The sequence below is a fragment of the Oreochromis niloticus genome, linkage group LG13 (assembly GCF_001858045.2).
Source record: "Oreochromis niloticus isolate F11D_XX linkage group LG13, O_niloticus_UMD_NMBU, whole genome shotgun sequence".
In the NCBI taxonomy this organism is placed as follows: Eukaryota; Metazoa; Chordata; class Actinopteri; order Cichliformes; family Cichlidae; genus Oreochromis; species Oreochromis niloticus.
In genome coordinates, this window is record NC_031978.2 from 25,340,421 (window position 1) to 25,364,828 (window position 24,408).

At 38.3% G+C, this 24,408-nt stretch overlaps 3 protein-coding genes across 4 annotated transcripts; 2 read left to right on the forward strand and 1 right to left on the reverse strand.

The window, feature by feature from the left end:
• The first annotated feature begins 3,022 nt into the window (after positions 1 to 3,022).
• atoh7 (atonal bHLH transcription factor 7) lies at positions 3,023 to 4,140 on the forward strand. The gene has a single exon (XM_005473845.4). The coding sequence runs from the start codon at positions 3,329 to 3,331 to the stop codon at positions 3,758 to 3,760; it is 432 nt and encodes a 143-aa protein (XP_005473902.1). The 5' UTR covers positions 3,023 to 3,328; the 3' UTR covers positions 3,761 to 4,140.
• A 2,905-nt stretch (positions 4,141 to 7,045) lies between these two features.
• pkd2l1 (polycystic kidney disease 2-like 1) lies at positions 7,046 to 13,487 on the forward strand. Its single transcript, XM_003441221.5, has 15 exons — positions 7,046 to 7,386; positions 7,594 to 7,707; positions 8,629 to 8,756; positions 10,297 to 10,550; positions 10,639 to 10,863; positions 10,949 to 11,177; positions 11,255 to 11,425; positions 11,521 to 11,702; positions 11,798 to 11,918; positions 12,003 to 12,098; positions 12,180 to 12,301; positions 12,382 to 12,499; positions 12,624 to 12,757; positions 12,856 to 12,993; positions 13,149 to 13,487. Exons 1-14 carry the CDS (start codon positions 7,110 to 7,112, stop codon positions 12,980 to 12,982), a joined length of 2,298 nt encoding a protein of 765 aa, XP_003441269.1. The 5' UTR covers positions 7,046 to 7,109; the 3' UTR covers positions 12,983 to 12,993; positions 13,149 to 13,487.
• Positions 13,488 to 14,620: 1,133 nt separating this feature from the next.
• On the reverse strand, positions 14,621 to 23,067 carry tial1 (TIA1 cytotoxic granule-associated RNA binding protein-like 1). 2 transcript variants are annotated; one of them, XM_019366528.2, is made up of 14 exons: positions 22,871 to 23,064; positions 22,389 to 22,485; positions 22,183 to 22,281; positions 21,981 to 22,035; positions 21,764 to 21,851; positions 21,001 to 21,070; positions 20,710 to 20,784; positions 20,199 to 20,274; positions 19,815 to 19,923; positions 18,876 to 18,971; positions 18,664 to 18,748; positions 18,078 to 18,201; positions 17,556 to 17,722; positions 14,621 to 17,357 (listed from the first exon to the last, which is right to left on the reverse strand). In XM_019366528.2, coding segments are annotated over exons 7-14 (783 nt in total). In that variant the 5' UTR covers positions 20,712 to 20,784; positions 21,001 to 21,070; positions 21,764 to 21,851; positions 21,981 to 22,035; positions 22,183 to 22,281; positions 22,389 to 22,485; positions 22,871 to 23,064; the 3' UTR covers positions 14,621 to 17,233. The 2 variants fall into 2 exon arrangements, with proteins under 2 accessions (XP_019222073.1, XP_003441105.1); XM_003441057.5 differs by lacking the exons at positions 20,710 to 20,784; positions 21,001 to 21,070 and having other exon boundaries at positions 22,871 to 23,067.
• Between the last annotated feature and the right edge of the window lie 1,341 nt (positions 23,068 to 24,408).

The following is a 24,408-nucleotide window of genomic DNA, read 5'->3' on the forward strand; positions in this document are numbered from 1 at the left end:
GACGTGTTTGCTTTGCTGGAACAGCCTCAACAGCACATAAAAAACATCTTCTCCATTTCCTACTCGGGTCTGTTTGATTACAATTCATATAAATATTTTCATCTAAGAGGGCTTTAAAATCCACTTTTATTTTTTTTGCTTTCACGATTATGAGCCTGTTTTGACTCTGCTCTAATTGGAGGCCTATTAGCTTAAACTGATGCCAAATACAAGGCAAATGGGAAAGCTCAGAAGCCAATTAAGCATTGCTAATCAGTCCAATTATAGAGGATGAGAGTTCAAACAGGCATAAAATTATGTTCACCTTACGTGACCCAATTACACTCGCTGCCTCATCTGACCAGCTGCCAGGCCTACTTGTTAACTGGGTGCTGTGTGTGGGTGGGTGTTGTAAAGCAGTAAACAATCAAATGTTTTGGGGTTTTTTTATTAGATTTTTTAAAAGTTGCATTCGTTACACTTACAGCTCATTTTGTGATGACTATTGCCATGATGTTTTTTAAAATACGTTAAATCTGATAACTGTTACTGTCTTCATTGCACTGTAACATCAGTGTGCCGAACACAGTTTTTTAAGTAACTGTCACAAAATACATTTGATAAGCGCTCACATATGTTTAAGGAGAAGTTTAGCACACAAAGCATTTCCTCTGAAAGTAAGTGTAATCTTATTTAAGCTGCTTGTTTAAGGTAAGGTGGATCCTGATGATAATGAGATTTATTAACTCAATGTAGATTAAACCTGGTCTTACACTTTCGCTTGCACTAAAGCATACGCTTTCTTCCCTAATCTCTATTTCTCCATGAGGAGATCTGGATTTTTGAGGGTGCATGATTCTCTCAGAGCAAACCAATCACTCCTCAGATGTGACATATGGCTTTTGACAGAGGGGCATGGCTGAGCCATCGGTGCTCCGACAAGCCAATCGTATGAGGGGTTGCGAAAAAAGAAAAGGGTGGAAGGCACGTAAGGGCAGGGCAACGTCGAGACGAGCCCCTCAGACAAGACAAGCAGCAGCTGGCAAACTGCATCAATCTGTAATCAATTAACCAACTGGTAGATGGGATTACATGCCTAACTGCACAGCTAACCAGTCCATCCCAAAATGACCAGACAGCATCAGCTTGTGTGCTTGACCCAATACCAGAGACGGGCATTATGCTCGGGCTCCGACAGTGATTAATCTTTCATAACCTGCCTCTACACCCAAGCTTTGAGTCTGTCAATACACAGTGACAGGAGCTGCATGTCCTTCCTGACAAAGAACAGGAAAAAACCTCAACAAAACACAGCAACAGCAGCAAATAAAGAAAAAGGGTTATCATGTAAAAGAGCTGAATTATAAACAAAAGTGCTGAATTCAATGTTTGAATCAAACGCACGAGTCCCTTTTTTTAAGAATACAATCTTATTATGTAAATTAGAGGTGTCAAACATAAGGTCCGGGGGCCAGAGGAAGCCCAGCAATGACTCCAATCGGGCCCTCTGGGCAATTTTGGAAATTGTGAAAGAGGGTGTAGATTTTTTACTTTTAACTGTATTTTCATAAGTTTTACTGCATTTCCTATTGATAAAGACCCCAACTGGCATTCAATAATGAACTGAAATAGTTAAGTAACAGAAAAGTTCTTGTTTTTTACTATGTACTGTAAAAATTTCCGTTTGTTAGTTGTTGTTGTTTTCTCCATGGTAAAACAAACAAAAAGAAAATAAATACAATACAAATGAGATCTACTGTAGCACTTATTTTTCATATATTCAGACATTTGAGTGATTAAATGTTTATTTAAATGTCTTTACACTGACCCACTTAAGATCACAGTGGGCTGTATGTGGCTCACAGTGTGTTATACTGATAAAATGTGGAAGTTTAATATTTGATCCCATACATTTTAGCTGTATTTCATCTCAAAGTAGTTAACTAGAAGTACATTAAAACATGTAAGTACAGAGCAAATGTGTAAAAATGATGAAAACATTGCTATTTTGAAGTCAAATGATGTTTGACTTCAAATAGTGTTTCAGCAGAATAAGTCTGAGTGTCACTGGAACCTGCCGAATGACGGCGTGGGCAGATGGGAAGGACAGACAGACAAATTATTCTGTCTGTCTCATTTTCTCGGCCGACTAAACAGATCAATTATTTATATCGCATGCAGACCCAAGTACATAAAGAACATGAATGCATCCCATACACTCTCATTCATTACCAGCCAAAACACTGATAAAAAGCATTAAAAGAGAACTATAAAAGTCTGCACATCTGAACATAAACTGCTACCCCCCCCCCAAAAAGTCCTCCACCGGTGCAGTAATCTTTACACCATCTTGCTCCATATTGTTTGAAAGTCATAATCCCCTGATGTGCTGTTAATGTCCCTCAGGTTACAGGCCTCACTTACACTCGCGTTGCCTCGGGCTAATCTCAGATTATGGTTCTCGTCGCACAGAGGGCAATTACATTTTAAATGAAAGGCTTTCTCTCGATGGCTTATGTAACTTAATAATCGCTTTGTAGGCAAGAGTCCATATTTAATTTATATATGAATCGGATATGTTGTAAAGACTGAATCCTGACAGTTAAAGACAACAACGTTAGACTGCAAAGACTCATTTATGTACAGATTGAAAACTTCCTTTCACGCCTTTAGAGGCTGAGATATAAACTGGATTTTTATAAAATTCCTTTTAAGCAACATTTGTGTTGAAGTTTTAGCTTCTAATACAAGAAATCTATTTTTGCATTTAACTTCCGGCGATTATAGTTTATTAGTATGTTTTACATTAGAGCTTCTACATAACTGAGAAGTACCTACAATCTTAGCCTCTATTAGCTTGTTTGCATCCTCAGCAGTGGTGAGTGGAGCTACCAGATGGTAGACTTTTGGTGTTTGTGACACATGGCTCCGAGTGAAGCCATGGCCAGATAGCCCAGCCCAAGATAATTGGAATTTCATTAAGGTTTTGTTTGTGTGTGCGCTGAGGATGTGTGTGTGTGCCTAGGAGTGGGTGTGGGTGTTTATGAGTCTGCATGGGTGTGTTTTTCTCTATGAGCAATATTGAGGGTGGGGGTGGGGTAGGGGCTCCACCTGCTGCCACCTGTTCGTCTGCTTTGTCTTATAAAAGCTGCCCCGATGTCTCCAGGATCACAGACACCTTGGACTCTTCAGACTGAGCACTCCTTGGAGTTGCAAATACTTGAGACCCCGCACAGGGAAAACCTTGGGAAAACAAATAAATCAAAGCTCTAACACAGAGAAGCACTGAATCTTGAACGTAGGAACCTCTCTGATAAATCTGATTAGTTTGAGTCTTCAATCGAAAACCATGAAGGCCCGTCGACCCAGCTGCACCGACTCTGGATCCGAATCTTCAGAGCTGGACTCCAAGAGCCCGGAGAAGTACGAGACTGCCACAAGGCGCCGGATGGCTGCCAACGCCAGAGAGAGGAAGAGGATGCAGGGCTTGAACACAGCCTTTGATCGCTTACGTAAGGTGGTCCCACAGTGGGGCCAGGACAAGAAGCTGTCCAAGTATGAAACCCTGCAGATGGCCCTCAGCTACATTGTGGCCCTCAACCGGATCCTGACAGACGCCAGGAGGCACACTGGTCCTCACAGGCAGTGGCTGGACCTGCAGTTTGACTGCGTGCAGCCTGAAAACTACTCCTGCCTCATGAGGTACGACTCCGCTACCGGACAGGAGTACATCCACTCATCGCTCTCGTATCAGTTTGACGGGCATGAGGTGCACGCATAAACTGCTCCATCGAGTAGATAATCAGTCATGTTGTTGGATGTGAATGACAATGTGAATCATTTTCCTCCAGTCTAGGAGACAGTAAATACATTTGTATTGCATTATTTTCCTTTTGTATGACAATCAAAGAGGCTTCAGTTTCGGCTTGAAGCCTTTCATTTGTTTTTGCTAGGAAATCCAGCAATGTTGAGCAAGTTGTTGTTCAGAGTATAGCAATGACCATTAGATTGTACTGAGGATACAGGCAATGTTGTATTTTTTTTAATCGGTTATTTTGATATGGCCCTAAAAAAGCTGTGCAATGTTTGATGGATTATGCAAAAATCACTGTGGTCTTAGATGCATAGCTGATGTCCAGATAACTAAGGTAACTATTTTCCCAAGGTGTAAATGCATGTTTGTAGATTTGAAAAAAAAAGTATGTTATTTTTCAACAGACTTTTTTTTTATTATAGTTTTTCATCAAAAATAAAATTATTTTTTATGAAACTTTATAAGTGTTGTTTTTATTGGTACAGCTACAAGAGGTTTGCTCATTTCCTATTCACACACTCTTTATTGCTATTTAAGTTTGCAAAATATACATATGAAAAAAGGCTAATTTCTGAGTACTTCATACCAAAACTGTGATGTTTAAAGTATAACATTTCCAAAACATATTTCTCTTACTTAGAGAATTCTGTCATTTAAATGCTTATAATGTCACTTTGCATGAGGGATTATCACTGGGAAGAAATAATTTACAGCATGGTTTGTTTTGCACATGTCAAACTCCCTGTAGAAGCGATGCCTCGCTCTGCAGCCTTGGTATTAAATCATCCTTTTGTTTGAAGGTCCTGTGCTTTGAGATAAGACACTTTTACATCACAGGGTGGAAAATAGCCTTAATGTTTGTGATTAATTAGCATCATTTAGCAAGTTGACTCTCAAATTTACTTGATACATAAAGAGTTTTTTTTAAAAGTACAATCATTTAGTTTTGCTACAGGATAGTTTAATGTAAGCAGAGACTATCATCAGCGACTCTTACAGCCACAGGGCTACCCATCTAAATAGCCGTCATGATCATTATGATCATCATCATTATCATAAGCCACTGAAAAGTGATTATTACAGATATGAGTAAGTTTGAACAGTGGCACAAGCCGCAGCAGATTAAGGAAGCCTGCGTGCCAGATCCTACCACCGCTTCAGCAGGGGAGCAGAAATTAAACTCTATTGTGTGGCAGTGGGTGTGCGTAATCGCTCTGTTCAGAGCCAATGAAGCATGAACGCCCATAGCTGGCCCCAAACTCTATCCACATTAAGTTGAAGACATCTACAGCAGTGCTTTAGCTGTAATGTCCAAACACTAACGCATTAAACTCATCTGATTATCCTGCTGTTCTTTTGTGTAGCTGTGTTTGGATTTAAGTGCTTAAGACTTTAATACAAGTGGCTGGTGCTGCGAGAGGCTTGTTATAGCACTAGCAGATGATGCAAAAATTAATAAATGGAAGAGCTAAAAGTGCATAATGGTAACTATTCAGAGGCTGTAAGTGAACCTCCAATTACACTCATTAATTCAGCCACACGTGGTGAACAGTTGGTAACAGAGAATATGCTTGACATGCAATTAATTGATTTCCTTAGCAGAAGTACTCTTTTGGATGATTTGTTAATCAATAGTGACAACAATGTGCTCAGCATGGAAGTAATTGAGAGGGTGAAGCAAACTGTCTTTCAACTGCTGAATTATTCAGCCTTATTCAGCCCATGGCTGTGTGTTTTTTTTATAGGACATTTCCAGCAAATTAACACACAGGACTGTGTAGAGATTCCTACAAAAGAATGAAGTTTATCATTTACCAAAGTCCTTTATGTCATTTCGAAGGATGCGAGTGATGTGGAAGCTACTCTTATTTTGTCACCTCCGCCAAGGACGTGTTTTTGGTAGCAAGCGCGTCGTTCTTTCTGTAAACACGATAGCTCGAAAAGGTTTGAATGAATTTTGATAAAACTTTGTAGGGGTGTAGAGTGAGGTCATGTTAACAGTCCATTAAAATATAGCTTACACCCACCAAGGGCTTCAAAGTCAGCTTAATGATTTATTGGTCAAAAATGGACCAAAAAGCCTTATAACTTATAAACTAGGATTCTTACAAGTATGGTGTGTACTGTCAACATGTAGAATTTACTGTATAAAGATTTCACATTTGACCTCTGACCTCTCCTTCAAGGTCAACAAATTAAATATAGATCAAAGTCATAATAATGCTAGAGATAGTTGAAACTATGTTTCTTACTGCCATTGTTTGTATTGTGCTATATCACGCGACATTAGACCTCTGACCTCTTCTTCAGGGTCAAATACAGTTTCATATAATATCTTTGAAATGTTTCTAAAGTTCTACTGCCTTTGTTTGTATTTGCAACATTTATGATACCAGTATATATGTATTCTAAATATCACATTATAGTTTGGATTGAACTATCATCTCACATTTGACCTCTGACCTCACTTTTCCATTTCATATCTGCCTTTAGAAAGAGAATGAGCTGCCTGGTTAGTCTGAAATATACTGTGGTATAATATTATATAATGATCTTGAGTTATTCACAAATCCATGCCTGTTATCCATTACCTACTCCTACATAATGTTTACATAATCAAACTAAACATCCGTCCACCACCCCAAAGTAAGTGTAACCCGTTCATGTGTTACGCCTGTCTATGCGTTGTGCTCTGGCGTGAAAGTAAGAGGCAGGAGACAGCACTGGGTCTTTGGCTCTTTACTGCCCATCTCCAGCCATGCTGAAAGGAGCTGTGACCAGGGCACACATGCACACGCCTACATCACCACGCAGCGCACACACACACAGACTCAGATCATTCAGGCAGGAGATTAAAATGCAAAATGAAATATTTAATTAAAAAAAAAAGGTGTTTTGGGTGAAATTCACAAGTATTTAACACATATGTTACATAAGGAGTGCCCAGAGAGTGAGCTAACTTGGTGGAGGTTTGCGCTCTCTGAGTGCTTCTTGTTTTCTAATTTAATCAAATGGAAAACCAAACAATGTTAAATGTTATTGTTCTGCATTATCCTATAACTATCCAAACACTATAGAAATCAGTATGTCAATGCTGTGTGTTAGCAGAACACCTACTGTGCTATTACGTCAATGTGTTTCAAAGGGTCTCAATCTCAAGACTACAACAGTAGATCAGCAGCTCCTCCCTCATCACAGCTGATGTCATCCACCTCTCCAGCAGGTGTTCAAAAGCTGCGGACACTGCTCGGCTTCACTTTCCTCTTTGATCGAAACACCAGAAGTTCCACACAGAGAAACACACGCGTGTTGCACCATGAAGACCCTGAACAATCGGGCTCAGAGCCACCTGACTGGGCAAGTGGACTCTGAGTTGGACAAAGTGGGTAACGGGGGCTGGGTGAACCAGGGCTACTGTAGCTCCCCTCCACCCTTCCCCCAGGTCACCACTGTCTTCAACCCCAAAACCCACTTCGAGGGGAACATGAATAGCCTGTACAACCTGGATACCCCGGTAACGCTCCCAGAGGACCCACCAACCAAAGACCAAAGTCTGAAGAAGAAACGAAGAGGCTGCTGCTCTTTTATCAAAGGCAAGAACACATTTGAATCTACCTCACGTTGGCATTTCTTCTTCGAAGAAAGACTCGGCTGTATGAGCAGTGTAACAAGTATGAGTAAAACCAGTCGAGCCCGGTATACTTCTGCTTGACAGACCAGCAAAGAAAAAAAAAAAAAACCCCAAAAAAGCTTGTGTCACGTAATTACATATTGATGATTTAAACTTCTATTTTCTGTAGCACTGTGGGGGACAACGCTGACTGAAAACACCTCTGACAACAGAGAGCTGTTCATCCGAACCACACTGCGGGAGCTGCTGGTCTATGTCTTTTTCCTGGTGGACATATGCCTCCGTGAGTACTCCACATCAACATTTCTGTTCATCACTGATCTCAAAAGTTTTGACTGAGTGTTCAACATGCTTAATGAATGCTTAATGTTCAACACCCTGGTTAAAAACTATAATTCCTTCTTCCTGTCCACGCTTAATCTTATGTTATGAAAAATGTTTTCCTACATTTAAAAGAAGTTATTCAGACACGTTTTTACTTACCAAACAATATCCTGTATTTAATTTACATAATGTTGTCATTGAAATATGGGATACACATCCAAACATATCTAAAAAGCATGTGCTTCACACACTATGGATTCATAATGTGACTGAGGGGATGGACAGAAAAGATTTAAACTGTGAGTGTGATGAGCACTAAATTCATTACAGTCGATTATGTGATGCTGCTTAATGCTTCTCTATTAATCACCTTATGTCTACTTTCAAACCCTGTATTTGCATTACTGATCACTTTAAAGTGCTCACTGTTTGACAGGCTGTTAGGGCACTTTGGACTGTTGATTTAACATTAAAAGTATCCCTGATGCTTTAATGACTTCCACAAAATAGCCTTCCCATTTTTCTTTCCCAAAAGCCATTGTCCAGCTAGGAGTGAAAGGGATGTGCCTTTTAGCGATAAGAGCTTTTAGCCTCATCCTTTGTCTGGGTTAGATTTACACTGTTTGACGAGGCTATTTGCGTCAGGACAGCGTGCTCCCTCTTCAAACAAATTACGGCCTCTCATCTGGATCTGTCTGATAGCTAGAGCGACGTAAAAACAAAAAAAAGCCAAACAACAAGTCTTCAATGCAGGTTTGCGTGTCAGCATTCGAGTCTTATCTCAGAAAACTGAATGGAGCAACATTCAGAGCTGAGCCTGACCAAAGACAGATAGGAACCAATGACCAGGCATTAACAATGTGATTACGTTGTCTTTCAGTGACATATGGAATGACCAGCTCAAGCGCCTACTATTACACTAACGCCATGACGAACCTGTTTGTGAATACACCCAGTAGCAGTGGGGTTATGTTTCAGTCTATTGGCTCCATGGCTGACTTCTGGACTGTAAGTTTTCCTACACGCTCATTCACTACCATGGGAAACATGGTAGTGAATGTTGTGACACTAAATGTTTCATTCTTTTCATCAACATTTTTTTTCATTTCCTTCAAAGCCGAGATGTTCTCAAAATTTTAAGGAACTATATGATTAATTTAACCAAACATGTATATTAGTGCCTGAACTCAAATGGAAACATCATAAAAACAATTATAAAAACTGATCATTCCTTAAGTACGATTATGTTCTTCCCTGCATTACCATATCACTTAAAATGACCAAGCAGTGATGTTTGTGTTACTGGTTCTTTCATATCTTTTTCCACATGCTCAAGATTTTAGCAATACTGTTAATTGTTACTGATATGTTTATTAGTACATGCAGGAATATAAAAATATGTCCTTCCAACCCCATGAGGAAATGAGTAGTTGTTTTATTAGGCCTAAAAAAGGCCTGGTAAGTTTTCAGACCCACCTAATTATAATTTTATATTCACTGTCTGTTATTTGTCAAAGGTCAACTTAAACACATCAGCTCTCCTTACTTATAATTGGTAACAAATAATACAACTCAAAAATTTAAATCTATGCAACATTTGAGTCGATCTTTTGAATTGTATCGTCACTTTGGCTACAAGCTGCAGCAATATCGACAGATCATTCCAGGCCATGTTCACATAAATTGAAACAATAAGTGTGGGGCATCTTCTGCTATCAAATTGTGCCCTGGCCTGGAAATCCATAGGAGATCGGTTATCATTGTGAAAACTGGGAAAAGCTTTTAATATCAGTTGTTTAATTTACTGAGACAGTGACAATGGTATAGCTACATATCATGCTGCACCCTTGAGAAACATGCAAAATAAAAAAAAATGCATGAATTGTATCAAGGTTACCAAAGTGTCCGAGATCGTCTATTGTCTAGAGCTATCAGTAGGAGAAGCCTATATGATAGCCTTCCTGAGTAAATGCACTCACAAGATTTTCAGAAAACTTAACCTCTGTCATTGACCCTAACCTTGAAGTTAGGTTCAGTGATATTCAGTTCAATTTAATTTGATTTATATAGCGCCAAGTAACGACAGTCACCTCAAGGTACTTTATATTATAAGGTAAGGTCCCTATATCAATACAGAGAAAACTCCAACAATCAGACGACCCAGGCACTTGATGATTGTGGAAGGGAAAAAGTCTCTTTCAACAGGAAGACAGCTCTGGCAGAACCAGGCTCAGGGAGGGAGACAGGAAAAAGATACGCTGTGTAAATGAGCCAGAGATGAACTTAATTATACAAACTTTTGTCTTGGTTTTTCGTAGATGTGTTTTTTTTAGTCGATGGTATCAATTTGAAAATCCTACGTCGGCTCATTTTTGAGTTATTGGGTTTACAAAGTTGGGTGTCCACACCATCTGACGCTTGTCTACCAGTCTATTTCCCCCTTTGCCTGCAGGGTGACAGCAATACCACAAACCTTTCAGGCTGAGGGGTAAAAATCACTAAGAACACAAAGAAAGGTACAAATCAAACTCTTTCTTTTTATGAAAAGTTTGCCCAGGGCCCACTATTGAATGGACTCTACTGGACAACATGGTACAATAACCAGCCCTTGGAAAGCGGAAACACGTCTTTCATCTACTATGAGAACATGCTGCTGGGTGTCCCCAGGATGAGGCAGATCAAGATCAAGAACAACTCCTGCACTGTCTACAGTGACTTCAAAAATGGGATCAAAGACTGTTTCGCTGTTTACACTGACCAGAAGGAAGACGAGCAGAGCTTCGGCCTCATCAACGGCTCTGCGTAATTCACTCACTGCTTTCTTACTGACATACAAAGAAGTGCAGAAGCACAATTTAGTGTTCTAAGTATTTGTGTTTTTCCGCTGCAGCTGGACCTATCACACAGAGAAAGAGATAAAGGGTTCCTCTTACTGGGGCTTGGTGGCCACCTACAGTGGAGCAGGATACTATCAAGACCTGAGTCGCACACAAGAGGAGAGCGCCAACATACTGACAGAGCTACAGAACAACCTTTGGCTGGACAGAGGAACCAGAGCAGTCTTCATCGACTTCTCCACTTACAACGCGAACATCAACTTGTTCTGCGTCATCACGTAAGGAGCATTAATTCCCATCGCACCTTTACCCACCTGCTGATACCCATCCAGTGGTTAACCAAAGTGTCATCTGCTTCTTCAGGTTGGTGGTTGAATTCCCAGCGACCGGTGGAGCAATCCCTTCCTACCAGATCCGAACAGTCAAACTGATTCGCTACATAACGACCTGGGACTACTTCATCCTAGGCTGCGAGTTGCTCTTCTGCGTATTCATCTTCTACTACATTGTGGAGGAGATTCTTGAGCTGAGAATACACAAGTTCTCCTATTTCAATAGCATCTGGAACATACTAGACATTGTTGTCATATTGGTAAGAAGAGATGTTTCAAACATGTCGTTTTATCAGAGTTTTCAGGCCCTTCTAAAAAGTAACAACCTTCTTCACAGCTTGCCATCGTTGCCATCATATTCAATGTATTTCGGACCATCAAAGTGGACAGCTTGCTTGGGAATCTGCTGAAAAATCCTAACATCTATCCGGATTTTGAATTTCTGGCATTCTGGCAAACCCAGTATAACAACATGAATGCGGTTAACCTGTTTTTCGCATGGATCAAGGTAAAGAACTGACACCTTTCAGTCCAACATATGGCTTGTGGTATTTTGCTTTGGTGTCTCTCCAGAGAATGTGTGCTTTCTTCTCGTCCTTGTAGATTTTTAAGTACATCAGTTTCAGTAAGACCATGAATCAGCTGTCCTCCACACTGGGGCGATGTGCCAAAGACATCTTCGGATTCGCCATCATGTTCTTCATCGTGTTCTTTGCTTATGCTCAACTCGGATATTTGCTCTTTGGAACGCAGGTTCAAACATTCAGCACCTTTGTAAAGTGCATGTAAGTGGGGTTGAAAACAATGGCAGGATGAAGGGTTTCATCTTAATGAGCATCAGTTGATTGTAAGTTCTTTATAATTTTTATCCACCCCACAGCTTCACACAGTTCCGAATTATTCTTGGAGACTTTGATTTTGATGCCATCGACAGCGCTAACAGAGTCCTTGGGCCGATCTACTTTGTCACTTATGTGTTCTTTGTTTTCTTTGTTCTGCTGGTAAGTCATGCTTCTGCACGAGATAACTGATAATAAAAGCATCTGATCCGAGAAGTCACATTATCGTGTGTATTTTTCCCTCAGAACATGTTCCTGGCCATCATAAATGACACATATGCAGAGGTGAAGCAGGAGCTCTCTGAAAAAGATGAACTACAAATTACTGACATTTTTAAACAGGTAAAAGCAAATTAAAGAAAATTGAGATAAAACTAGACGTATTTATGGATGATGTTTTACCAGACTTTTCTTGTAAATCAGAGCTACATGAAGACATTTATGAAGCTGAAGCTTAAAAAAGAGAAAATATCAGATGTTCAGAAGGTTCTACACTCTGGATCTGGAGATCTTGAATTTCAGGACTTCAGAGAAACTCTTAAAGAGTAAGTGACAAAACATCAAAAAGGAACACTTGGTTATTTTACTATTAAACCTGAGCCTCACCTCTGTGATGATTTTGAAGGATGGGACATGGCGATCAAGAAATAACCGCAGCCTTCTCCAAGTTTGACCGCGACGGGAACAAAATTCTAGATAAAGATGAACAAAGGTGGATGAAAGCTGAGCTGGAGCAAAAGAGGGTTTGTGCACTTTAAAAGCTCAATATGACTATGTTCTTTCATATTTATACATTTTTTTCTGATCATTTCTTATTTTGATTGCCGATTAACAAAATAAATGTTTATTATTTTGCGTTTTTGTCAGGATGCTCTCAGTGCCGAAATCAACAATCTCGGAGTGAACTATCAGATGGAATTACACGAGAAGCCTCCTGTCAAATCCAACGAGCACAAGAGCAATTCCAGTCAAACCTTTGTGGAGCGGGAACATTTCTTGAGGTGGGACAAATTTTAAACTTAACCTGGGAATGCACTTATCTCATTCTCCTAACCAGAGTAATACATTTAACTGAATTACCTTTCTATTGCCACAAAAGTCTGGCCAAACAGGTTCTTCACCTTGAAAGCTCCGTGGCAGGCATTGTGTCCCAGATTGAGCTGATTATGGAGAAACTGGGATTACAAGGGAAAGCTAAAGACGCTGCAACAGCAAAGAAACCGTGACCAATAAGAATGTGAGTAAACATCACTTGTAAACAGCGAGACTACATGTTAGACATCCTATTCAAGCTACCAAGTGTGTTGTAAAGCATCGAGAAAATGAGAGTAGACTTTCTTGGTTGCAGTGTTACATACACACAATGATTCATTTTAAACTGCCCTTATCCAGAAGGATGAAACTGTCTCAGATGGTCATGACTTCGGTCAGTGAGGACAGCACAACAGACGCCAGAGATGTCATCCCGAAGGCAAGCAGTACACAGCTCCACCAGCAAGTGATCTATGTAATTAACCTCTGAGGAAAACAACTGGATAAAAACTTTCTAATATACATGCTAAATAAAGTACTGACAATACGACATTTCAATATTGAAAGAACAGAAATCTCATGCAGATATGTAAATTATATAAATAATATTTTGTCTACTAGCTGACTGCACAGTTTAAGTATATATATAAAATGTTATGTTATGTTACGCATTAGTGTTGTGTAATACAATATATTTAAATAGAGAAGTTGTGCAATATAATCCAGTACTGGGCAATACATATGTCAACTAAATTCCAAGTGAATACTTTGCTTTAATCTATTGATGACTGTTCACATTCCGTTACATTTGCTCAATATCTATTGGCCAATTTTAGTTTATATGGTTTAGTGAAATGGCTCAATAAATTTTCAACACCATGCCAAGGTGTAATAATCATACTTATCAGATTGGGATGCACTCACTATGAAATGATACCAGTGTTTGAAATTCTGCAACAATTCTTTTCTCAATTTTTGTTTCAGTGAAACCAAAATCTTTCAGCTGTCACTACATCTTTAAAGGAAGATCAATTTAAACATACAAAATGAATAAAACTTGCATAGTGTTTAACAAATTTATTAGACCACCACCAAATGTAAGCTTTATACCACAGCTGTCTTAAAATACCAGTGCAGGTAATAACAAAAATATGTTTACGTTTCTGTGATGGTTAACTCACCAAAATAATATTAAAATATAATTATTGTTGTCCGTGAATTTTCCACGAATGTAACATTTTACAAGAAAAGTAGTAAAACACATTCTTTTTGATTAAGTTGCAAAATTAGTTAATTTAGTGGTTCAATGTTATATTTGATTTTTTTCTGATTAGTCCAGTGTGTTGGTTCAAATTTGGGTATATAAATGTGAATTCAATGATTTTTGGTTCTAAACAAGTTTTGATAGATTTGTATTTTCTTGTTTTATGACAGGTGGTTTAATACATGTGTTAAGTATTATAAAAACCATAACATAACACATAACTGAGACAACAAACAAACATTAGCTAATGCCATCATCATCAGCTGATAGGATGCTGGTAGTCAAAAGTGAATGCTGGCAGATACCAAACCTATTCCTGTTAAAAATGGAAAAATAAGTCTATTAACCAAGTACAGTACCTTAAAAAAAAACTGCTTGCCATTATTCACGTTTTAAACTTTCCAACAACACTAAAAAGGGCAGAAAGATTTTGAGCAAATGTGTGAAACATGTGTTGTCTTCTATATTAATCTAAAGTTTAATAATTGTCATTTACTGTGTCTGGTAGGCAGTGAATATATGGTTTCCTGCAGCAGCATTTATTAGTGTTCAATAAATGTACCGAACATTCAAAGGTTCAAAGGTTTCTTTATTTGAAGTGACTTTGTTGAGTTTTCCCGTTAAATGTGAAATCGATTCCATCCTTTATTATTATATAAACATCACTTCTGTTGTTCAATTTATGTGTATAATGGTCAAAAAAAAGCAAATCGTCATTACATTCAATAGTTTAAGCAACAAATATATTACATGTCATTAGCGTGCAGTTCAAGTTGATACATCACCTGCTTCCTGCTACATCCTGAAAATGGCACACAAACTTAAAATGAGGAAAAATCAAAAGGAAAATAATTTAGATTTTAAATGGAGCATCTTTAAATAACAAATTCAGAATTTACCAACAAATCAATTAAGGCTCATTCACAAACTATATTGCTTAAATTTAATGATGGAGATTAACTTTGTAACATTCTACCTACAGTATGTACATCAGTTTAAGTTTTGAGGATTCGTGATCAAGGTTTGTATTTACACAAACAAGACCCTGTTTAATTCAATGAAAAGCCCAGCGCGAATGAACAAAACCAAAATCGGTATCAGGTTTGTTGGCTAGCACTACAGAACGAGCAGGTACAGTGTGATATTCTGTACAAATGGCACATACACAAATAAAATCCAAAATGGCAGGATGTTTGTGAGAAATCCTTCTGTCGTAATTTCTCAGCGGGTTTTATGATTTACCCGAGACGTGTCAATATTCTTTAAACCGAAAACTCAGAATGTGTAAGGGGAAGTTTCTGCCACATTAACAAAACAGTGATACGTGCACTTAGTATCACTGTTTACCCTCTGCTTTCAGAATAAAAGTAAAATAATTCTTTGTGAACCTAAAACATTTGAGCTTTTCTTTATGCTAGTGGGTAACTAAACCATAATATTTGAATTATGCAATAAAACTAGGGCTGGTTATAGTACAAAATTCAATCTACAACTCTATGCAGAAAATTCAAAGCCACTGGAAAGAAGCGGTTTTAAATGATGACGTTAACACGGAGGAAGAATCGGACAAAAATGTTTAAGATTCAGCATTCCTCTAGGAAACCAGCCCCAGAATCAGCACAGCAGAGTTTGTTACCTTTACAAAGTTTTGGGGGTTAAGCAGTTTTTACAATACTTTCTATATACAGAGACCAGGTGCTGCAGCCGTTCCTTTGAGACATTATGAATTAGTCCATCTTGGCTGCAGTACGGAGTAAACTAAAATTCACTGAAGTCTGGAAATCTGATTTAAAAAACAAAAACAACAACAACAAAAAACATGAAAATTCGAATAATTTTTTTGCTTTTAGACCTGTGTAGGTGAAATCTTCTTGGTACACAATCCCATTTCCCACCCGAATCTCCTTTAAAGCCACAGTTGTTTGTACAAAGAGTTTCTTCACATATAATGGAAAGGTAAACTACCATTCCAGGGCCTCTATTCACAAAGCATTTTTGACTTAAAACATTAAAACAGGACTAAAAGTCTGGATATTTTATTCCCTGAAGGTCCAGACCAACGTTGAGTGGGTCATTCTTGCGGCTCAGTGCAGCATAGCACAAATCCATGGAGGATTTACCTGCTCGATCAGTTAAGCACTATCATGAACTCGCGTGAAGGCTTGTTTTACGCCCTAAAATGACAAGCACGACCAGAAAATAAACTAAAAAATTTTTTTTTTTCCATAGTTTGGTTTTTAAATATTAATGTTGGTATGTTTGAGGTTTTCACGGTTTTTAATCCTCATGAGCTGATGAATTAAAAAAAAAAATAAAATAATAATAGTGGCATTTAAAAAGTGTGCGCTATGTTACACGTACATTTTCTCTAAGGCCCTTTTGTTTTGTAAAATATGAAAGAATTTGTATTGAGTAACAAATTAGATTTAAGAACTAAATTGATGTTTTAATGGGTTGGCCCACTGGTCAACCTGTTAAATGTGTGATGAAAGGAAAGGCATCGTAAGTCCTGTCTCTGCCAAGATCTCTACCCTGTAGGCATGAATCCTCAATGTTTCACATGGTCTAGCACTCATAAAGACTGCGTGTCCTTAAACACGTACTCACACAAAAACAGTTGGTTTGGCTTTACTTGAGAAGCCCAAGAGCACTTTTTTTTCTCTTTTAAACAGAATTAGGAATAATAATGAAACAAACTTTTTTTTTTAAATGTTCTGAGTTTAATTGACTATGATTAAAATCATACACTCTACACCAAAAGCGAATACACACCTGTACAATATTACCTAGATTTCAAAAGAGTCAAAACTGTATCAGTAAAAGCATTATTGCGTGAATTGAAAGGGTATTTCCTCTGATGAAGAAAAGCAAATATTATATAAACATATTTATTATAAAGGTAATATATACCATTCATTTTTAACTTTGCATGAGAGCAAATACCATACTGCTGTACTCATAAGTAACACAATTACTGTTGGACAGTACAGCTCTGATCACCTGACATTTATGTAATATTGCACAGGGGTGTGCTCCCTTCTGTTGTATACTGTAATTGTGTAGGAGCAACTATTAGCTAGAAAGGCTTTGTGAATATGGCCCCACCCTTCTTTTACCACAGCAGCTGTCCAAATGTAAGAGTGCTGTGTCGCCTTGGTATTACATTGAGGTTAGGGCCTTCTCACTGCGTTTGGTAGCCAGCCATGCCGAAGTTGGCTAGGCTGGACATGACTGTTCCAGGCGGGGCTGCAGCCTGGGCTGATGGAGATCCAAAGCCTCCCATCCAGGCTGTTGACTGGGACTGCCTGAAAGGATAACAGTTACCCAGTTAGTGCAAATATGGACAAAAATATCAGGTGTGCTGTAAAACAAATCAAAGACACAGTTCTTCTCTTTATGTTAAATATGGTGCTTTTAGGTTACATACTTCAGAACTTAAAATATAATAAGTGGTGTTTAAGTGAAACAGTGTAGCTATATAAAATATCAAAAGTCAAACTCACTCTACTCCAAATCCTTGCTGGTTCCATGTCTGGCCATACATGTTGTAAGAGGGCATTTGCCACCCATTGGTCACATACTGCCCATACTGCTGCTGCTGCTGCTGCTGCTGCTGCTGCTGCGGATTCCCATAGACCTGGTTCCACTGTCCCCACTGACTGTAATCAACCTGAAGGACACCAGATGACAGAAAAGTGAGTAAATATACAATCTCTTACCTGTTTATTTAACAGCAAAAATAATACTACAAGAAAAATACGACACTAGAAACCTTTTTGATAAGTAAATTTCAATGTAATTTCTTCTTCCCTTTTATGTGCCACTTTTTCTATATTATGTCTTAAAAACAAGATTACTTTAAGAGTGGCCAAAGTCACGAGTTTCAGGGTGTTTTTGTGGTTTGGAAGTTAAGACATCAATAAACTACATTCTGATTCTAGTGTGACTAGTGTGTAGTCATTCCTACCAATTTTGACATACAAAACACGCATTTTAACATCACTTATGTCACATGTTCTCTCTACCTGCTGTGGGCTTTTTGCCATGTCGGGTGATTCTTTGCCCCAGAAGCACTTCACTACGTGTCCTTCAATGACTGTGCCGTTTACTGAAACAATGGCATGGGCAGCACTGTCATGGGAGGAAAACCTTCAAAGCAAAAGAACAGATTGAAAGTCAGATTTTCTACCAGATAAATCACAGGGACAGTTAAAACTTTCATACTGCTCAGACCATATTTGTTATCATATTACAAAAAGAACCAAGTTTCCTGTTAAGCTTGGATGCAGTTTAAAATGAAAATAAATAATTTAAGCCCTATACTTAACATTAAGACAGGGACGTGTTTACCAGCATGTTAAATAACTTCCTTTAATAACACCACATGCACATCGAAACTAAAAAAACTTTAGAAATGCTTTGGAAAACTGCATAGGGACAACAATGTGGAGATATTTCTCTCCCTTATCCAGAGTTCTACAAGCAGGAACGCTGAATAAACATAACAGCAACTATTGCTGACATTGAATAAGGTATAAATGGTCTCTGACTCATGCAGTGTGCTTGTGTTGACACCTAGAGGCCAAATGCTGCAACAGAATCAAGTATTACCTGATGAAAGAATATCCTTTCTCTGGGAAAACCCTGACTTCCATTATCTGACCGAATGGTGAGAAGGTCTGTCGCATTAGATGTTCTGGATAAGATAAACAAGAGTTCAAAAAAGTGTTTACAAGGTTAGTTCATTGGAAGCAACTTAAAAAGTTATTATTACAATCTGACTAGAGGGTGCAACAATGGCATCTTTAGAATGTGACACTTGCCTGATAGCCCTGATTGGATCCCTCCACAGTACACAGTGCAGTTCTGTGGACTGGATTGATTCACTACGTCATCGAACCTCAGCTGCTTTGAACCATCTGAAATAAAAACAGATTATTTTTAAATAGATGATTATAATTTACACATTTAGTTCATGCTGATAATAAAAATCAAATCAAATCTGCAATTTATGCACATAAAAGCACTGCAACTTTTTATCAAACTACACCCAAATGTGTCACATGAAAAGGTGAAAGTGAAGATAAAAGTGAGGGAAATTAAGAGAATTTATTCTTAAGAGAGTTTCTTCTATATTTAAATACAATATCAAAGTGTGTTAATACCGGACTCTTTGGCTGCTTTATTAGGTACACCTGTTCAACTGCTCAATATTGCAAATATCTAATCAGTCAATCACATAGTAGCTACTCAATGCATTTGAGTAAACCAAGCATCAGAATGGGGAATAAAATATATTTGTGACTTTGAACATGGCATGTTTGTTTGTCCCGGACAAGCTGGTTTGAGTTTCCATCTACTGGAATTTTCCCAAAGCCATCTCGAGTGTTTACAGAGATAAGTCTAAAAAAACCCTGAAAATATCCAATGAATGTCATTTGTCTGAGCAAAAATGCAACAGTACCTCATTTAACTACTCATTGTAATCAAGGTTTGCAGAAGAACGTCTGTGAATGCACCACCTACAACTAGATGGGCTGCAGCAGCATTAGACCACATTGGATGACATTCCTGTCAGCTACAATTCACACAGCTACACCAAAAACCAGATAATAGAAGATTGGACTGTTTCCTGATCTGATTAATCTCAATATCTGCAGCAGCATTCAGACGTTAGGGTCAGAATTTGGTGTGAATAACATGAATAACATGAATGCTGAAATCATAGCACCTGCCGAAACTGGATATCTGACAATACTCACTGTCCTGAGTGCTCTTAGGAGCTGGAGGTTTGCGCGTAGCCCAGTTAGTCCTGATTTGGCGCCCTCCGAGCCACTGTCCCGACATGTTAATAATGGCATTCTCTGCATCCTGTAAACCCAAACCAAACGATTACTCATGGATTTGATAGATTGATAAAACTCATTTGTGGCCATGCATTACTCTTTTTCATTTTAAAATCAGAATTCTGAGATTGAAACTGAAACTGGTGATTAAAATAGGAAATTAGTAATGTTAGATGCTTGTAGTTAGGATAAGACTAACTATGAATAATTGAGTTTTAAGTGCTGTGAATGTATTGAAGTAGGATAAGAAACAGAAAATAGAAATAACCTTCAGTCTGTGTTCTCGCACTGGAGCCTTACCAGTTTGTTGTAGAAGGACACAAATCCATACCCCTTTGATTTGCCTGTCGTCATGTCCTTCACAACTCGGGCATCCCTGGAAGGAGAAATGAGAACAACTTCAGCACACTTTGAAGTTTAAATCTTCTACACTAAAACAAAAAAGGAACCACGCAAAACACAATGAACTGTGAATCCTCTACTCTGTCCGACATTAAGCTACATTAGCTATCATGACCTTGTACGGAGTACTGACTCGTAATATAACTTCAAAGCAACACTTGAAAAACAAGTACAAATACATGCAGCCTACAGTACTGTCTTTAAATCATTTCTGACGTATTAATGGATCTTTACCACTAGAGCACCACTGTTTGCTCAGTCCTCACAACAGTAGGCTACAGATTTAAAAATCACAAAGCAAATGGCTATGGATTACCATGCATTCTTATAAGCTGCTGTTCGTACTCTTACTACAGACAGAAATAAATAGAAAATATCAAAAAGAGAAAAAAGGAATTAAACGGCATACATGGCCTGTTAACAGATTTCTTTATTTTTCCTGGTCAATTCTTTACCACCAATATGGAGTATGGAGTTTGGGGAGCTGCAAATTTTGAGAAATTGACATTTTCAGAATTTTTGGAAGAGGATCATGGCACTACAAACAACACTATGCAAATCAAAAATAAGACAAAAAACACAGATTTAGAGGAAGACATTTTGTATTGGAATTTGTTAATCTAAGCTAGGTCATGTTAATACATGGCATCTACAAATAAAGACATATGGAAAGAATGGAATAAATAGAGAAAAAAACTACATCTGAGTCTCCAGAGTGCACAGTTCCTTGCTGTTAGCCTTCAAGCTCCTGTCCAATCCTATGAGCATTTCTGTAAAATAACCAAAGTGCTATTACTTCACTGAGACTCAAAACTAAAAGCTGTTCAGGTACATATACACAGCTTACATTTTGCTCACATGCTGTACAGTTTACTTACCACACCCTACATATGCATAAAAAAAACTGACAGTTCAGTCATAAAAATAAAGACATAATAGACCGACCACATTGTCAATGCAAATGTGTCGCCACTCTATATCTAAAAACAACAACAACATAATTTTAAAGGTATTAGTTACTCCATGTTTAAGTATGTTTACATGCATCGATGTGGGGCCTTTTCTACTCAATGTAAGCAATACTCTTTGTGACAATAAAGGGCTATTCTATTCTACTCTATTCCATTCCAGTGTTAATCCTTTCCTGTTACACATTCATTATGTTGTCTGGTTCGTTTTTCTCTCCAAAAGGTGTGCACAGAGCGCCAATTTCCAGTCCTTGACAATCAAACATAATTGTCTTTCAACCAAAAAGATTACATCAGTAATGCAGGCCTCATTGTGTAATGCAACTTTCTGTTTCACCTTTACAACCTATAAAACCTGTTTCTCAACCGACTGGGAGGAAGAAAAAAAAAAAAATCAGTGGTTGGACTGAAACATATTGTATTACACATAAGACAAGTAGAAAAAAAATACACACACACAAACACTCTCACACTCACACACACGTAAAAACTTACGATATTTTCCCAAATGGTGCAAACGCAACCCTGACATCCTCAGTAGTAATCTCTGGATTCAAATCACCCACAAAAACATGGAAGTGATCTAGTACAAAAGAAAACACGAACATAGTAAACAAACTATTTGCTAATCCCCAGTAGACTCTGATTCCAGCAGAGTGTACGTGTGTTTGTGTGCGTGGTGGTGTAGGGGAATCAATAGGCGATCGCTTACTGGATGTGTCTTTCTTCTGGCTACTTGGAGTGGTGGCCCAATTTACTTTAACCTCCTGAAAACAGAATTCACAGAGAGCACTTAAAACTGTGAAGAAGACTCAGGAAAACAATGTTGTATGATATTCAAGGATGAGAGGCATTAATACAACAAATAAACTTAATAACTTTGCATATAATTTTTTAGAGCAGCTATGTCCTACCTTTCCTAATATCTTCCTCCCATTCATGGCTGCAAGGGCTGCAGCAGCATCTCTGTGTTCAAAGAACTCCACAAAGCAATAGGGATCATTGCTCGTGTGCTGTAAGGATAAGATCAGACACAACAGATTAACAGTGTGGCTCAACTAAAACTACAACTAGGTGAAAATGTAGAAAACAAGATAACCCAGCAACCTTAGCTGCTTACCTCTGTGATCATTTTACAGCTTTTGCATGGTCCTATCTGGGTGAAGAGCTGCAGGATCAGAATTTCTGTTACATCCCTGGAGAGGTTTCCCACATACCTAGAGGAGGAAAAATAAAAAGAAGTCCACTTACTCCAGGAAACGAGCTATTTACTTTGAAAAAGTGAAGCACGGGTACTTCGTTTCTGGTATTACAGTATCATTGGTGATTATGAGTTTTTGAAGTGAAGTTCCTTACAGTAGTCTGTTTTTAACGATGTTAGTAACATCTAACAGACAGTTGTTAACACTTATATATAACTCACATATACTTATTAATTAACTCTTATGTCAATTAACCTGAAAATAGTGGAGCATAAACGCTAAATGTTTATGTCGTCCAGTTGTTTGTGGAAACAACAGCTAGCTAATTTAGCCACCGAACACCGACGATAGCGAAACTAATGACACGCAACGTTACTGCCGGACACGAAAAACTACTTACAGGGTTCTGGGGTGGGTTTCGTCGTCCATAGTCGATGCTGACAGTAACCAGGGAAGAAAACGCCACTTACTAGCTAGTTATAGCTGGTATTAACTGGCAATTAGAAACCACAACTAGCTAACTAGCTTAGAAGCTAGCTAACCGGGCGCCAGAGCATACGTCACACTGTGAGAGTCCAGAGTACGTACGTGCGTGTGCAGGAAGAGACCCGTCACATAAGGTTGAAGTAATAAAAGGCTTTTTGCGTTCTTAATAGTAAAAAATTGAAAATTTCTTAAAGACCGTTACTTCTGAATGACACCATTTTTAAAAAATTAACTGTAAAAAGCCGAAAGAGCAAACCTAATGTGTACTTATTTTATTAATTTTGGAAAAGGAAGCTGCATACGAAACTCTTATTTTGAAATGCAATGCAAAGGTACGCTTGTTTTCAATGCCGAGATTTGACGGCTCAAGGCAGTGGCGCGAACCACCAGGACCTTTCTCGAATCTGAGCTCAGATGTCACTGTGAAGAAATTTCCCGTTTGACTTGTACATTCACGCTTTATTAACAAACTCTTTTAAATGCTTAGTCACAACAAGGCAGTGGTTGTGGGGTGGGGGATGGAAGGAAATTATATGTCAAAGTATATGTAAAAAAAGTTGAATAACAAGATTGTTGAGTTTATTGCCTGAACTGTTGTGATAACCCTGGGTGTACAGAACCAAAGAATTGTACTTTTTTTTATACTACCCAAAGACATTTTTTTTTCTTTCCCCCCTCATTTTTATTTTTTCCTTGTGGTTTAAACTTGGCGCATAGTGGGCGCTTTTATTTTGAAGGACTTTTATTAAAGGACAAATGCGTAAAAAATGATCCCCTGTCATTCTTAAGTCTACTAGTAATTTTCCATAAAAAATACTAAAGACTTTAGTTACTCTCACTCTTTAATGTTACTGGCTCTAATTTGTGTTGCGCAACCGCGATATTTTTACAGCCATAAGAAGCCGCTTGAGGTGGATTAAGAAAAGCGTGGCGATGGGTAATTAACGGTGATATAATTGACAAGCTTGCAAAAATTAAAGTTGGCTTCCCCTCCTCGCAGGCAGATATCCAATTAAAACGAATTGCTCCCATAAACTACTTAATACATATTTTATTACTGTCAATCACGTGTGTATTTTCTGGTATGCCAAAATGCAAATATTAGATGTCGTTGCCTGCAATGTCCAAAATATCAAACACCTTTAAAAATCCATGTGTTGAACGTTTGTGACACTGTTAAGTCCACGAGATCAAAGGTTTGCTGCACTGGTGTTTTCCTTGTAGTACAGGGCAGAATTGGAGTAGTCCTTTGATTAAGAAAGATCAGTCATTAGACGTGTCACTGTGCCCACACTTATCACACCACCAGTTACATAATTGTGCACCAAATCAATGCAAACCCAGACTGAGTTCCCTTGGACAGCATTTATTATGTGGGAGTCTGAGTACATCTATTTGGAGAACATCTTTTTAAGCAAACACTTTGGGATTCCCTTGTCTTGGAAAATGGTT